The sequence below is a fragment of the Sorex fumeus genome, unplaced genomic scaffold (genome assembly GCF_029834395.1).
Source record: "Sorex fumeus unplaced genomic scaffold, SorFum_2.1 ptg000047l, whole genome shotgun sequence".
Taxonomy (NCBI): Eukaryota; Metazoa; Chordata; class Mammalia; order Eulipotyphla; family Soricidae; genus Sorex; species Sorex fumeus.
In genome coordinates this window covers 4,751,171-4,766,882 of record NW_026606104.1, presented here as the reverse complement: position 1 = coordinate 4,766,882, position 15,712 = coordinate 4,751,171, and the positions used below count along the sequence as shown (strand labels likewise).

The window sequence follows — 15,712 nt, the reverse complement described above, 5'->3', positions numbered from 1 at the left end:
CTACCAAGTCCGGCCCGCCGCGGCCGCAAACTCCCGTCGTACCTCTCGGGACAACCGGATGGGTGGGGGGATCGGGCGCGTGGCTCGCCGGGAAATGGAGTTCGTTGCGGGAGGGAAGTCACGTGAGTGCGGAGCGGCTCAGGGCTCCGCGGAGTGGGTGGGGGGCATCACGTGGGGCACTTCCGTCTTCGCGCTGGGCTGTGGCGCAGGCGCGGCGCGGCGCGGCTGCGGGAATCCTTGCGACTCTTCCGGTCGGGGTGGCCAATCCGTGCAGCGCGGAGCGGGGCGGACCCAGGGAAGCGCAAGGATCGAGACGAGCCGCTGCCGCCACTGCCGCGGCGGGGGTCGCGGAGGGCGGGGGCGGCCCGGGCCGCTGCGGCAGACATGGCCCAGAACCGGGACGGCGGGAACCCCTTCGCCGAGAGCGGCGAGCTCGACAACCCCTTTCAGGTGACTTGCGCAGGCTCCTCGGGGCAGTTGGGTGGATTCCGCTGGGAGCTGGAGGGTCGGGCGCGCTCGTCGTCCCTCGCGTGACATTTGATCCAGAGGAGGGCCGCCACGTGGGGCGACCGTGACTCCAGACCCGCGAGCGCGGTGGGGGTGGCGGGCCCGGCCCCTGGATGGAGCTGGTATTGGCAGTGTGGGGTGAAGGACTCGGGGCATGCCGTGGGACAAAAGCGCGGCCCCCGAGGTACGTTCCTGAGCGCCACCGGCAGTGGAAGAGGGTTCTGAGGGTTCCCCCCCAGAGGCACGCACCGGTCCCCACTGAGCCCCCCCGTCTCTACCGCAGGACCCCGCCGTGATCCAGCACCGACCCAGCCCGCAGTATGCCACGCTTGACGTGTACAACCCTTTTGAGACGGGAGAGGTGAGCTGCCGGGGAGGACACGGAAGAGGAGGGCGGGCCGCGAACCCCACTGTCTGGTACAGGGCGCTTTTCTGGGGGCAAAGGAAAGGGCACAGCGATGCTGCCTCTCGGCCGCGCAAGGGATGGCCCCGGGCCAGCGATCCCGTGGGAGCTTTATGTAAAGGTGGGCTCCCCGAGGACTGAGTCTGGCGGGGCCGAACCAAGGTTCCATCAGGAAGGCTTCTGGGGTGGGGGAGGGGCGGAGGGAGAATGTAGCTGGGAAGAGGCCAGACTGCTTAGTTGTGCAGTCAGGAAGCAGGGAAGGAGGTTTCTGTTTGTCCCGCTGAAATAGGAATTGGGAAAGCGTTTTGCAGAGTTGAGATCGGTGCTCTGAGTTCCTGCTGAAGAATTTGATGGACAGGGCAATGAGGGCTGACTGGGGTAGTCAGAGCACTCTCTGCCATTGGCATCTTCCGCCTGTTCACTGCTTCTGGGAGGGTTGCTGCCATCGGTCATGAGGTCTGTGTCTAAGGCAGTCAGACTCCTCTGTTCTGGAAGAGCCCTAAGGTTGTTTCCAAACCCACCAGCCAGCACCAGCCTATGCGTCTCCTGCTCCTGGCCCGCTGCCTCCACCCTCCGCTCCCACTTTGCAGTCCTCCAGGAAGCTCAGCCCCACAGAACCCAAGAATTATGGCTCCTATAGCAACCAGGTAAAAGGGGAGGGCCGGCCGGTGGCCATGGATGGGCCGGTACAGGGGACGCCCCAGCGTTCAGCTCTCTGCCGCTGCTTACACTCAGGCATCGGCCGCAGCTGCCACCGCTGAATTGAGAAAGAAGCAGGAGGAGCTCAACCGCAAGGCAGAGGAGCTGGACCGGAGGGAGCGGGAGCTGCAGCACGCCGCCCTGGGGGGCACAGCCAGTAAGTGGGTCCTGAGAAGTTGACGGTCACAGGGAAGCTTCCAGACAGTTGGAGAGGAATGGAGTCTGCTTTGAATTCTGACTGTCATTTCCTAACTTCTTACTTAGAAAGCCTGTCTTTTTCGTTTGGTGATTGATTTTTTGGTGTTTGGGTCACACCCAGCAATACTAGGAGTCACCCTTTGGGTCTCCCTGTTCTCTCTCTTGTGCCGTACAGCGCGACAGAAAAACTGGCCTCCACTACCTTCGTTTTGCCCGGTTCAGCCCTGCTTTTTCCAGGACATCTCCATGGAAATCCCTCAAGATTTTCAGAAGACGGTATCCACCATGTACTACCTCTGGATGTGTGAGTAGTGAGAGGCTTGTTTGGGAGGAAGAGTTTAGTGGTAATTTGTATATCTCTCTGAACAACGGGAGGACAGTGCTACAGTGCTCCTGCCCTAGAGCTCACTCACCTTAAATTGTGGGGGGAGGAGACTGGATTTGGGTGCCACACTAGGCATTGTTTTGGGAGTTCCCTCTAGCAACCTGTTTAGGGTTAATTTTCCTCAGAAGCCCCTACTGAAACTCAAACATGAAAGCTTGTAACTGTATCTTAAGGCGACTCAATTGAAAAAAAAAAAATTCTCAGGAATCTCCTGGGCCACTCTTTTATTAGTGTATAGAATTTTTTTCTAGCAAAGGCAGTGTTTTTGTTTTTGTTTTGTTTTGATTTTTTGCTTTTCGGGTCACACCCAGTGATGCACAGGGGTTACTCCTAGCTGTGCGCTCAGGAATTAATCCTGGCGGTGCTCAGGGGACCTTATGGGATGCTGGGATTCGAACCCAGATTGGCCACATGCGAGGCAAACACCCTACCCCTACCCACTGTACTATTCTCCAGCCTCCTAGCAAAGGCAGTTTTGAGGGCTGGTAATATGCTTTGTTTTTGTTTGTTTTTGTTTTTGTTTGTGTGTGTGTGTGTGTTTTGTTTGTTGGGCCACACCCTTCAGTGCTCAGGGCTTACTCCTGACTCTGTGCTCATGGCTCACTCCTGGCGGACTCCAGGGCACCAGTGCAGTGCCAGGGATCGAACCTGCTGTGTATAACACAAATGGCTGGCCTGTTGTATGGCCGACCCACTGTACTATCTGGCCAGTCCCTAGTACACATGCTTTGTTTGCGTCCCTGAATCTGATTCCTGAAACCACATGGTCCCCACAGCACCACTAGGTCTGCCCACTCCCCGCAGAGGCAAGGGTATGCTCTTAACCTCTGCCCTCTCCCCTTGTTCCCCCTGCTTAAGTGTATCCTGAAGCCTTTATGTATCTTTGACATAGGAGCTTGTGAATCATTGACATTGGCTTGTTGAGAAGCCGCCTTCTTTTCTCTTTCCCATTTGGGGAGGCCATGGGTGGACCTGTATGGGACACACACGCCATTCTCCTCTCTCAGGCAGCACCCTGGCGCTTCTCCTGAACTTCCTGGCCTGCCTGGCCAGCTTCTGCGTGGAGACCAACAATGGCTCAGGCTTTGGGCTGTCTATCCTCTGGATCCTTCTCTTCACTCCCTGTTCCTTCGTTTGCTGGTACCGCCCCATGTATAAGGCTTTCCGGTAAGTGGGAGTTGTGAGGGGGAACCTTGGATGGGTCTCACACCTGTTCCTTCTGCCCTAATTATTTCCCCTCCCCCCCCCCGTATTTTCTCTTCACAGGAGTGACAGTTCCTTCAATTTCTTCGTTTTCTTCTTCATTTTCTTTGCACAGAACGTGCTCTATGTCCTTCAGGCCATTGGCATTCCTGGATGGGGGTTCAGGTGTGTGAGGCCACTTTCCACTTCGCACCCTTTCCTCCCTTGCCCCTCAGCCAAGTCCCCCCTGAGTACTGGGCTCTGGGTGCTGGACTCAGCTGCTCAGAGAAGGAAGTGTTGGCCTTCATCCTCGGACAGGGCTAGTTTAGTAAGAGTCAGGTGGTGCGGAGACACATGTCAGGGCAGACCAGGACTGAGGGAGGGAAGAAGGCTGCCTAGGGTGATCTGAAGAGACTTCCTGGAGGCGTCCCTAACCAAGGAAGTCTGGAGAGCTGGCCTTAAACTCGGAGGAGAGTAGATGTCTTGTCTCTGCGATTATGGTCCCTGGAAAGTTGCCAGACAGAGGAGGAGCAGCTCTTAATGGGATGGTTGAGAAGAGGGTGAATTCACAACATAAGTGGAGAAGGTGGGACAGCACCGCAGGTGTGATAATGTGCATTACCCTTCATCATTGCCATATGCTTCCCTCCTTGCTTACAGTGGCTGGATCTCTGCCCTGGTGGTGCTGAAAACCAACACGGCCGTAGCTGTGCTCATGCTGCTGGTGGCCCTGTTCTTCACTGGCATCGCTGTGCTGGGAATTGTGATGCTAAAGCGGGTGAGGGGCAGTGGGGAGAGTGAGATCATGGGTCCCTTGGGCCTGGGAGGAAACTTCAAGAAGGAAATGGGGAGGGCTAAACTGATGAGCGGGTTTAATGGCCCTGGTAGGAGATGGAGGAAGAAGATTGAAAAAGGATTTGTGTTTGGTGGTAGTGTTGAGGGAGGGTGTGGTGAAGGTGTTTGTGGGAATAGGGTGTGGTGTATAGTGGTGTGGGAGAATGGTAAAGGGGGCTGGTGGGTTGTGGTGGGTGTGGTTTCTATGTTAGTGTGTGTGTGTGTGTGTGTGTGTGTGTGTGGTGTGGTGTGTGAGTGGCTGAGGTGGGATGTCTGACAGTGGTTGAGGTATGGGTGTGAATGGTTGAGGTGTGTATTGTGACAGTAGCTGAGGTGGTATGCAGGGATGGTATGTGACGGTGATTGAGGTAGGAGTGAGTGTGTGTGTGTGTGTGTGTGTGTGTGTGTGTGTGTGTGTGACTGGCTGAGATGGTATGAGGATGGTGTGTGACAGTGACTGAGGTAGGTGTGTTTATGAGAGATTCGCTGAGGTGTGGTATGTGGAGATGGTGTGTTTGAGACAGTGGCTGAGGTTACAGTATGCAGAGGTGGTGTGTGTGTGCTTGCGCATATGTGATGGTGGCTGAGTTGGTATGCGGGACAGTGTTGGGAAAGTAGCTGAGGTAGTACTCAGGGTCGGTGCTGTGGACTGCAATGCCTGTCCTCTCTTGCAGATCCATTCCTTGTACCGCCGCACAGGTGCCAGCTTTCAGAAGGCCCAGCAGGAGTTTGCAGCTGGTGTCTTCTCCAACCCTGCGGTGCGAACTGCCGCGGCCAATGCAGCCGCTGGGGCTGCCGAAAATGCCTTCCGGGCCCCCTGACCCCACGGGGTGCCTGGCCTTGCCGCCCCAGGGTGCCCGCAAGGCCCCTGTCCGGGACTCCGAAACACATCACTACTTGATGTTTCTTCTGTAGCGCCCCCCAATCCCACGGCCGTGACTGCTGAACCTGACTAAGGGGTGCGGGGTGCCCACTGTGACTGTCACCGCTGCCACCTTCTTACACACCCCAGCCCAGTCTCCCTCCGCTGTGCCAAGGCTGTTGCTTCGGTTATTTAAATAAAAAAAAAAAAAGTAAAAATTTAAGAGTGGAACTGAAACTGGGGGTTCTTTTCTGGAGTTTGTATTGGGAGCAAGGCCTGGTGGGAGATGATGGGCACCAGGGAAGGGAGGAGAACTACGGGAGGAAGCGGGACGCGGGCGGGCAGGGAGCCTCATCTGGAGCCTTTCCGGAACCTCGCCCCAGTTCCATTAGCGACGCCGGGCGCCACTGCCTCTGCGGGGAAGGCTGGGTGCGGCCAGGCGGCGCGGAAAGGGCTGTTAGCAGGGCGGGCGGGCGGGCTGCCCGGGAGGGGCTGGGACTGGGGCCCACGGTGGCGACCCGCTGCCTCGCCCCAGCCTCCGGCAGGGACTACAACTCCCGGCGTGCACCGCGCCGGCCCTCCGCCACGCCCCTGCCCCCGCCCCCGCCCAGGCCCATCCCCCGCCCCCAGGCCCGGACCTGCTGCAGCCGGAGCCGGGGCCGCGGAGCGGGGCGGGGAGGGGCGCGGACAGGCCACCGGGCAGACGGCCGCGCCGAGGCCTCTCCCCACCAAGCGGCCTCGGGGTCCGCTGCGCCCCTCGCCGGCCCCAGACTTCTTTGCCTCCTTCTCGCCTTTACCCCGCCCTTCCCCGAGCTCCCGACCGCCGCCCTCTTCTCACTCCCGGCCTGGCCCTTCTCGGCACCCCTTTGGCTCGGGAGATGCGATGAGCCGGTGCCTCCGCGTCCTCATCTCTGCCGCGGGCACGGTGCCCCTCCAGTGGGGAGGGCGCACCCCGCGGCCCCTCCGTGACGCCCCTCCCTGGGCCCCCTCCGCAGCTGGCGTCCCTGGGCCATGCCCCAAGGGACCCAGCCGGGGGGTGGGCTCTAGAGCGCGGGGGCTGGAGAGGAGGAAGGACGGGGCCCTGGGCGCCTCTGAGATGCGCCCCAGCGCCAGAGGGGGCCGGCGCCCGGGCGGCAGGCATGATGCCCTCTCCTAGTGACTCCAGTCGCTCGCTGACCAGCCGGCCCAGCACCCGGGGCCTGACCCACCTCCGCCTCCACCGACCCTGGCTGCAGGCTCTGCTCACCCTGGGGCTGGCCCAGGTGCTCCTGGGCATCCTGGTGGTCACCTTCAGCATGGTGGCCTCCAGCGTCACCACCACCGAGAGCATCAAGAGGTCCTGCCCGTCTTGGGCTGGATTCTCGGTGAGTGGGGTGTAGAGGCGGGTGGGAGAGGCTGCCCAGCCCCACCCCTTCCCGCCAGCTACAAGGGGGGCAGCCTGGCCTCTACCCCTCATGAGGCTGCGTGCACCCTGCCCCAGCAGCTCACCAGGCACCTCCCCTGCCAGGCTGAACATGTACCACTCTGTCCCCAGCTGGCGTTCTCCGGGGTGGTTGGCATCGTGTCCTGGAAGCGGCCGTTCACTCTTGTGGTAGGTGCCAAGGTCTGGTGCACTGGCAGGCAGCTGCCCAGCCCCTTGGGGGGGGTGCCCGCTTGCGCCCTGAGAAGGGACTCGGCTGCGCAGTTCCTGTCAGCCAGGCGCCAATAGTCTGAGGATGTGGCCGCAGCTCCGTTGGTGGTGGAGGGGTCCTCCCCTGGGACCCAGGCCTGAGTCTGCACCCTGTGCCCCCCGCAGATCTCCTTCTTCTCCTTGCTGTCGGTGCTCTGTGTCATGCTCAGCATGGCGGGCTCTGTCCTCTCCTGTAAGAACGCTCAGCTGGCCCGAGACTTCCGAGAATGCTCTGTGGTGAGATCCAGAAAGAGCTGGGGTGGTGGGGGGCGGAGAGCTCCAGGCTCGCCTCTAACTCTGCCGCCCCACTCATACCCAGGAAGGCAAAGTCTGTGTGTGCTGCCCCCCCATCCCCCTCCTGCGACCCTGCCCAGAGTCTGGACAGGAACTCAAAGTTGCCCCCAACTCTACCTGTGACGAGGCCAGGGGGGCCCTCAAGGTGAGCAGGAAGCCCTGTGTCCAAGCACCACCTCAGGCTACTCCCTCTCGCCTCCCTTCTGAGGGCCTCACAGGCCCAGGGTGGGATTTATCCCCCCAGCCAGAGCACTTCTCCCCTCCTCTTGCAGAACCTCCTCTTCAGCGTTTGTGGGCTCACCGTCTGCGCCGCCATCATCTGCACCCTCTCAGCCATTGTCTGCTGCATCCAGATCTTTTCCCTGGACCTCGTGCACACAGTGAGTGGTGAGGGAATCCCTGGGGTCAGGGCCCTGCAGGTATGTGTGTGCTGGACTGGTTGAGGGTGACAGTCCACACTAGAGGGTGCTGCAGTGGTGTTTGGTCTTGGGAGATTTGGTTGGGGATCCAAGGGGAAATGAAAATGTCGGGGAGTAAGTAAAGCCCACAGGACAGGAGAGGGGGCATTAGAGTTGGACTAGAAGTTGGGTGGAGTCAAGGAGTCAAGACGGTTCTAGGTGGGACCGGAGTGATAGTACAGCGGGTAGGGCTTTTGCCACACGGCTGACGTGGGTTCAATCCCTGGCATCCCATATGGTTCTCCAAGCACCGCCAGGAGTAATTTCTGAGCATCGCTGGGTGTGACCCCCACCCAAAAAAAAGAAGGTTCTAGGGGCCAGAGAAAAAGGGCAGCAGGAAAGGTGCTGGCTTGCATGTGGCCAACCCAGGTTTCATCTCAGAGCACTGGGTTCCCTGAGCACTGTCAGGAATAAGCTTTGAGCACAGCTGGATGTGGACCTTTTCCACCTTGCAAAAATCAAAACAACTCATCGAGGCCAGAGTGATAGGATAGCAGGCAGAGTACAACCCATCGAGCCAGGAGTAAGCCTTGAGCACATCCAGGGGTGGCCCCCAAACAAATAAACACAAAACGAGAGACCTCTAGATAAGATGTGGGTAAAGGATTGATGTCAGAGAGCAGGTAAGAATGTGGGCACAGGTGGGATGTTCAAAAGGAAAGATTTCTCACTGGGCAGAGGTCCTGGGGTAGGGCAGGCATAGAGGGAAGCACTATTTCTGTGGGGGACAGCTGGAATGAAGCTTCTTGGATGGGATGGGGAGGTGGGGGGAGGTGCTGACTGCCTTCCTCTCCAGCAGCTTGCCCCGGAGCGCTCGGTCTCAGGCCCCCTGGGGCCCCTGAGCTGTACTTCACCACCCCCAGCCCCTCTCCTGCACACCATGCTGGACTTGGAGGAGTTTGTCCCCCCGGTGCCCCCACCGCCCTACTATCCCCCCGAGTACACCTGCAGCTCAGAGACCGATGCCCAGAGGTGAGGTCCGGCTGAGGGAGTGAACGGGCTGGGACCTGCAATGTTGTGGCGGGTGGGGGGGGCGGCATCTGTGCACGGAGTTCGTTGTTTTCTAGGCTTCGCGCCTCTCCCTCTTGCCCGCAGCATCACCTACAATGGATCCATGGACAGCCCAGTGCCCTTGTACCCCACCGATTGCCCTCCTTCCTATGAGGCTGTCATGGGGCTCCGCGGAGACAGCCAGGTGAGCCAGTGGCGCCGGGGCACAGGGAGCCGGCGGGGTAGGGCCGGAGAAGCTGAGTGAGCTACACTCACCAGGCAAAGGTTAATGATCCTTCTCCTTCCTAGCACTGGCTTGTCCATCTGTCCATTGTCTGCTCTGATCTTTCCTAGAGCCTGTGGGGAGTGGGGTGGGAACTAGGATTCCTGATGGGGAAACTGAGGAAGTGACTGGTACCCAGGGGCAAAGTTAGAGTTGAATGTGGCCCTGCCTCGTGCATGCAGGGAAGGTGGGGGCAGCTCCCGCTCTCGCCTTTGATCCTACCGCTCCCCCCCCCACACACCTTTTGCAGGCCACTCTGTTCGACCCTCAGCTTCATGATGGTTCCTGCATGTGTGAGCGTGTTGCCTCCATTGTAGATGGTGAGCAGAAGGACTGGAGCGTAGATCTGGGCGGGGCGGGGCGGGTGGGGGGGGGGGGGGAGAGGAGGCCGAGGCCGAGTTGGCAGTTTGAGGCCCAGAGGGATGAAAAGTGGCTTCTGGAAAGCCTGGACGGAGCCGAATCCTCCAGGGGAACCAGTTGGGGCAAAAGCCCCGACCAGGCTAGGGCTGAGAACAGTGCGCGCCTGGGCCTGGCCAGGCCACTGCTCCCCAGCGCCTCCTGCTGCCCACAGTGTCCATGGACAGCGGGTCTCTGGTGCTGTCGGCCATCGGTGACCTCCCAGGCGGCTCGAGCCCGTCCGAGGACTCGTGCCTGCTGGAGCTGCAGGGCTCCGTGCGCTCCGTCGACTACGTGCTCTTCCGCTCCATCCAACGCAGCCGCGCCGGCTACTGCCTCAGCCTGGACTGCGGCTTGCGAGGCCCCTTCGAGGACAGCCCCGGGCCCCGGCGGCCGCCGCGGGCCGCCCGCTCCTACTCCTGCTCCGCCCCCGAGGCGCCCCCGCCTTTGGGGGCCCCCACGGCCGCCCGCAGCTGCCACCGCCTGGAGGGCTGGCCGCCCTGGGGGGGGCCCTGCTTCCCCGAGCTGAGGCGGCGCGCGCCCCGGGGGGGTCCCCGCCCCGCGGCCGCCCCTCCCCCCCGCGGGGGTCCCCCACGCCGCTTCAGCGACAGCTCAGGTTCCCTCACCCCGCCGCCGGGGCTCCGGCCGCCTCATCCTCCGGCTCCCCCGTCTCCGCTGCTGCTGCCGCGGTCGCACAGCGATCCGGGCATCACCACCTCCAGCGACCACGGTGAGCTCCCTCCGCCTCATGTCCCAGGGGTGCAGCAGTACCTGGGGCCCTGGGGAGGAAAACTGGGCTGTGTCCAGCACTCCCCACCTAGACCCATGTCCGTGCTGGAGTAGATAACCGAGGGGAGTCCGGGAGGAGGGATTGGGAGGGGAACTGCAGCTATAGAACACCGCACTTGAACATGGGCCACCGGTGTGATCCCCAGCACCAGAGTTCCCCAAGCTCCACCAGGTGTGATCCCTGAGTGCAGTGCTAGGAGGAAACTCTGAATGCCACCAGGTGTGGCCCCCCAAAAAAACAAATCTGAGAAGGGATCTCGGTGCTGGGATCCCCAGGGCTATGTGATGTGTGCTTGGGAGCCCATGTGGTGCTAGGAGTTGGACCCGCTGGCCTGTGCTGGCCGGACACAGGGTCCAGCCCTCTGAGCTCTCTCCCCGGCCCCGGCTTTCCATGATTTGCAGCAAGAGCCAGTGACCTTATTATCTACAAGCCATGGTTTCTCCCCCTGAAATATGAGGATCTGAGTACACCCATCCCTGCCAGTACCCAGAGGCAGACGCTGCCAAAGGGAGGGAAAATGCTCAGCTCTGCCTTACTCACCCAAGGCTGATGAGGACACAGGCCTCCGCCAGGCTGCTTTAGTCCCTGTCTGGATGGATGGTGCCATTGAGCCTCTAGAGGTCTTTGTGGGCAGCGATGGTAGGGGTGAGCTGCAGAAATGCCTCTGGGGGAGGGCTGGAGGGATAGCACAGCAGGTAGGGCGTTTGCTTTGCACGTGGCCGACCCGGGTTCGATTCCCAGTATCCCATATGGTCCCCTGAGCACTGCCAGAAGTAATTCCTGACTGCGTGAGCCAGGAGTAACCCCTCCTGTGCATCGCCCGGGGTGACCTGAAAAGCAAAAAAAAAAAAAAGCCTCTGTGGGTGGGTCTTTGTGGCATGTGCTGAGGTGCTGAGGGCCTCCACGCACTGCCCCCCCTCTCGCCCCGCAGCTGACTTCAGGGACCTCTATACCAAAGTGCTTGAGGAAGAAGCTCCTTCCATGTCCTCTGCAGATACAGGTCAGGCATCTGCCTGAGGGGCTGCCCGGGGAGTGAGGGGTGCCAGGGTGTTGCTGGTCCTCCTGCCCTTGCCATCCCCACCCCCCTCTCTCCCTCCAGGGCTGTGCTCTGAAGCATGCCTCTTCCGTCTAGCCCGCTGCCCTTCCCCTAAGTTGCTACGTGCCCGCTCAGCCGAGAAACGGCGCCCTGTGCCCACCTTCCAGAAGGTTCCGCTGCCCTCCGGCCCTGCCCCGGCCCACTCCCTGGGGGACCTAAAGGGCAACTGGCCAGGCCGGGGCTTGGTCAGTCGTTTTCTTCAGATGTCCAGGAGGACCCCAGAATCCAATGGGAGTCCGACTCATGGGCACAAACCAGTAAGAACAGGGGGAATGTGGGAAGCACCCTGCGAGGGTCTCGGGCTTGGGTCTGGGCCAGGCTGATGCTCTCTCCTGCACCTGCTGCAGGTGCCCCGGAGCCCATGGGGCCGGCCTGGCCGAGAGAGCCTCCACCTTCGAAGCTGTGGGGATCTGAGCTCCGGCTCCTCCCTGCGGCGCCTCCTGTCTGGCCGCAGGCTGGAGCGTGGGGCCCGGCCGCACAGCGTCAGCCTTAACGGGGGCAGCCGGGAGACCAGACTCTGACCACGCCGTGGGGCGAGCAGGTCCAGATGAGTGCTGGGGCCACAGGCAACGGCAGCCCCCACCGCCCCTCTGCATTGGCCGACACAAAAGAAAAACCTGCTGAATGCCCCCCCAGAACTACTCCAGCCCCTCTGACCTGGGGGGTTCCTGCTGCTTGGCCTTGCCCCTCCAGGCTGGGGGCACTGCTGTTGTGCGGGGCTGCATGGGTATTCAGCCACGAAGAGACCCCCTTGCTTACAGCATCGGAGGAGGAAAGGGAATTAAGGGCTGGCTCCCCCCGTCACTAAAGGAATGCTGATCCCTGACATGGCCTCGAGGCCCCAAGGGCAGTGCCTATGGGATGGGCTGGTGGGGCTGGAAGCCTTGAACGTCTGGGTGGCCCCTCAGCTCTACCACCTCTAGCTGCATGACCCGAACAAGTTATTTAACCTCAATTGCCTGATCCGTAAAACATTGTGAGGACACCTGTTTGTAAAGCTCTGAACACACTAAGTAAGCCTTCAATAAATTTCAATTTTCCCCTTCTCTGCTGGAGCCTTTTTTTTCCTTTTTAATCATCTAGGGACAGCTGGAAAGCTAGTACAGGGATTAAAGCACTCACCTTTCATGCTGATGACCCTGGCTTGATCCCCAGCACCACGTATGGACCCCAGAGAAGCACAGGAGTGATCGATCCGTGAACACCACTGGCTGTGCATCCCTGCCCCAAAGAAAATAAACATAAGAGAAGGGGCCAGAGTGAGTACAGCAGGTGAGGTGTTTGTTTGCCTTCCAAGTTGCCAATCTGGGTTCAATCCCCAGTACCAACATATCCCCCAAGATTTATCAGGAATAATCCCTGAACACAGAGCCAGGGGGAAGCTGGGAGCACAGCCATGTCTGGCCCCAGAACAAAACTAATAGGACAAACTCCTACATTAAAGGAAAAAAAAAGATGAATTATAAAAAAAAAAGTAGGACAAGATAACCCCCTTAACACATTTGTTTATTTCCAGCTTCTAACTGTGTCTCTGTGATAGTGTAGAACCTCTTCCTTTCCTTCTCTTGGCTATCTATTCTTTCCTTGCCCACTTATCTCTGGCTCCTTCCTCCCCTGTCTCCCAGGCACTGGTCATGTTTTCAGCCCCTAAAAAGAGGACTCAGTGACACTTGCCCTTGCCCACCTGCCTCTCAGATGTGTTTGGCCTAGAGAATCTACATCTTTCCCCCTAAATGTCTCTTTTCCGTTGAAGATATTGTACACTCTATTTTCCCACATGCTCTCCTCTCTTGGTCACCGATACCCCTTTTTGCCTCTCCTCTTTACTCCTCTTTCTGTTTTCTCCATACATTGTAGAATAGTCCAATCAAGATCCTCTGCTTTCTTTTTTTTTTTTTTTTGCGCCACACCCGGCAATGCACAGGGATTACTCCTGGCTTTGCACTCAAGAATTACTCCTGGTGGTGCTCGAGGGACCATATGGGATGCTGGGAATTGAACCCAGGTCAGCTGTGTGCAAGGCAAACACCCTACCTGCTGTACTATTGATCCAGCCCTGATCCTCTGCTTTCAAAACCATCATATGTTCCTGTATTATTTCCTCTTTGACTGCTCCACGAGCAACCCAAGCGGACATGGCCCCAGCTGGACTTTTTTTTTTTTTAATTTTTCTTTTGTTTTTTGGGTCACAGCTGGTTGTGCTAAAGGCTAATTCTGTACTAAGGAGTCACTCCTGGTAGTATGTGGGGACTCTATGCAATGTCAGAAATTGAACCTGGGTCTTCACATGCAAGATAAGTGTCCAGTCTCTCCAACTTCTTATCTGAGCTGTTGATTCTGGCCTCAGTACCTCCTCCTCTCCCACCGTTCCCATTTACCACATTGCCCCAACGTTCGCCCAGCCACACATCCCGTAGGCTTGGAAATCCTCCTGACTCCTCTCATCCAACAGACCTGCTCCTCTCCCAGTAGTCCATAGCTTGCTGGCCACCTAAGTCACATCAGTCCCCTCTCTCCCAAGTCACCACACTCCATCCTCCACTCAGAAAAGTGAGAATAAATCATAGCAAGTTTCTGCCAAAATCTAATGGCTACCCATTTTAATTAGAATCATCTGGAGAGTGGGGCAGACAAGATAGCTGGAGGTATTTGCATAGGGTCCTCACTGCCCCACTCAGGGAGTGATCCCTGGCCATCCCCTTTGGTGGGGGGGGGGGGCGCGTTGCGCCCTCACAACGAAGAAGAACCTCCAATCTCATCAGGAGACCACAGTCCAGTGCAAGCTGGTCTGGTCCACTCTGTGCCAGCTAAACTGCCCCTTGCAGGGAATGTGCTCATGAAACTGGGTCTAACACTCAGTAGGTCCTCAACAAACTTAAGCTACTGTAACGGCAGCGAGGGTTCTTTTAGTAACAATTTGGGGGGCTTTCCAATGGTGGGGGCAGCGTGGAGCCCTCTGGAGGAGGCAGGGGCACAGCACAGAGATGGCGTCAGACTGCGAGGCTTCTTGAATAATTCACCATCAAAACAACCCAGTCGCGGGGAAAGCAGGGGTGCGGTCAGGCTGACAAGATGAGGTGTGGGAATGGAGATTGGGGTTCCCAACGGGGCAGTTTCTGGGCACTAAATATGCCTTATTCTGAGACTCCCAAAGGAGCTCAATATCTATGACAGCCTCAGCGGGCCGTACTCGGCGGGAACTCAGCCCTTACCGCCACCCATTAGGGCAGGCAGGCGGGTTACAGCCCAGGCGCATGCGTCCGTCCCGCCTCCCGCGCCCTCTTTCCGAATAGACGCCCCAAAACGCTGGCGCCAGAGCTGGACTACAATTGGTCAGGAAGATCAGTCCGTTTCCACAAAGACCAATAAGATGTATGAAAACGTCCTAGGCCCCGCCTTCCGCGTAGGCACCGCCCCTCCCCTCCCGTTAGGGTCCTGCGGCTGCGCACGTGGCTCAGGCGCCCGCAGCTCTTCTTCCGCCCGCTCGGCTCTGCAGCTGCAGCTCTCTTTGCGGCCGGCTGAGGCTGCTGTTTCACTTCGCCCACTATCGACATCCAGGATCTGGCACTGTTTGCGTCCTAACTCTTCCCTCTTTGCGAATGAACTTCACCCTGTCATCATTCCTTCTGTTAATTACAGGGACAATCGTATTTTACTAATGTCGACGACATCACATCTTCAAGTCCTGACCTGACTTTTGGGGTTTGAACCGCACACCTACTACCAAGCTTCCTGGAAGCCTTGTAGCCCCAGGGAGTGAACTGTCGCCCAGAGCATAGACAGCCAAAGCTAGTAGTTGCAAGGGGGCAGCTTGAGTCAGCGCAAGAAGTATCTAATCTCGTGTCCACTGTGGAGCCGGACATGCGGCTCTTGGAGCGAGGGGTGGGGGCGGGGGGGGCAGGAAGGCGAGTCTGCACCTGAAAAGAAGCAACAAGACCCAGCAGGAGGTGAGTGGCGCCTTCTGCAGTTGATTTCGTTTTGTGACAGCTGCCAACTTTTTTTGACAAGGTGCACTCCTGGAAAGGCAGTTCACTGATCTTGTTCAAACTTGCTCACTGGGGACAACCCCAAAGTTAATGGCCCTCCCACAGCCCCATTGCCAAGTTCATGAACCATAATCTTGACCTTAAAGCCGAATTCCCCACCTACCTTAGAAATAGGCTGGAAGAAATAGCAAAGGAAAATCTACAAAAGGAGAGTTTCGGCCTGAGTAGTAGTACAGTAGGTAGAGTGCTTACCTTGTGCTCTACAGCCAACCCAATTTCGGTAGCCAACACCACGTATAGTTCCCTGAGCCTGATGTCAATGGACCCCACGGGTGGCTCACGTGAGCTGGGGAGGAGAGAAAGTCAGTCACCTTCTCCCAGTCTGCCTCTGCCACCCGGGACCTGCTGGGAAGACTAGGACGGGTAAAATTTATAATGAGCCCTTGCTTGGCCCTGGCCTGAGCCCTGCCAGCTCTACCAGGTGACCGTCAGGCCACACCTGAAGTCCCCTTGGTCTTCCAGGCACGGGAGGTGATCCCCATCACCCGATTTTCTCAGGGAGCCGCGGACTCAGGTTGGAGCCAGGATTTGCTCTTTGCAGGAAAAAAGCCAGTCCAAGGCCTAACCCAGGGTTTTTGGGGTTCCGGTCTCACCTCACAGAAAAGAATTACAGGAGCAGA

General features: G+C 58.6%; 2 protein-coding genes across 4 annotated transcripts; both read left to right on the top strand.

Moving 5' to 3' along the window:
* Positions 1–259: 259 nt before the first annotated feature.
* SCAMP3 (secretory carrier membrane protein 3) lies at positions 260–5,282 on the top strand. Of its 2 annotated transcripts, none has more exons than XM_056123171.1 (9): positions 260–450; positions 791–868; positions 1,435–1,557; positions 1,646–1,766; positions 1,983–2,111; positions 3,200–3,359; positions 3,459–3,560; positions 4,035–4,152; positions 4,883–5,282. In XM_056123171.1, the coding sequence occupies exons 1-9, from the start codon at positions 385–387 to the stop codon at positions 5,027–5,029; spliced, it is 1,044 nt and encodes a 347-aa protein (XP_055979146.1). In that variant the 5' UTR covers positions 260–384; the 3' UTR covers positions 5,030–5,282. The 2 variants fall into 2 exon arrangements, with proteins under 2 accessions (XP_055979146.1, XP_055979148.1); XM_056123173.1 differs by lacking the exon at positions 260–450 and adding an exon at positions 522–691.
* A 405-nt stretch (positions 5,283–5,687) lies between these two features.
* ENTREP3 (endosomal transmembrane epsin interactor 3) lies at positions 5,688–12,092 on the top strand. Of its 2 annotated transcripts, none has more exons than XM_056122682.1 (12): positions 5,688–6,434; positions 6,605–6,661; positions 6,866–6,976; positions 7,059–7,178; positions 7,306–7,413; positions 8,291–8,463; positions 8,587–8,686; positions 9,015–9,084; positions 9,336–9,890; positions 10,882–10,950; positions 11,083–11,303; positions 11,394–12,092. In XM_056122682.1, exons 1-12 carry the CDS (start codon positions 6,210–6,212, stop codon positions 11,565–11,567), a joined length of 1,983 nt encoding a protein of 660 aa, XP_055978657.1. In that variant the 5' UTR covers positions 5,688–6,209; the 3' UTR covers positions 11,568–12,092. The 2 variants fall into 2 exon arrangements, with proteins under 2 accessions (XP_055978657.1, XP_055978656.1); XM_056122681.1 differs by having other exon boundaries at positions 8,288–8,463.
* The last annotated feature ends 3,620 nt before the right edge of the window (positions 12,093–15,712 follow it).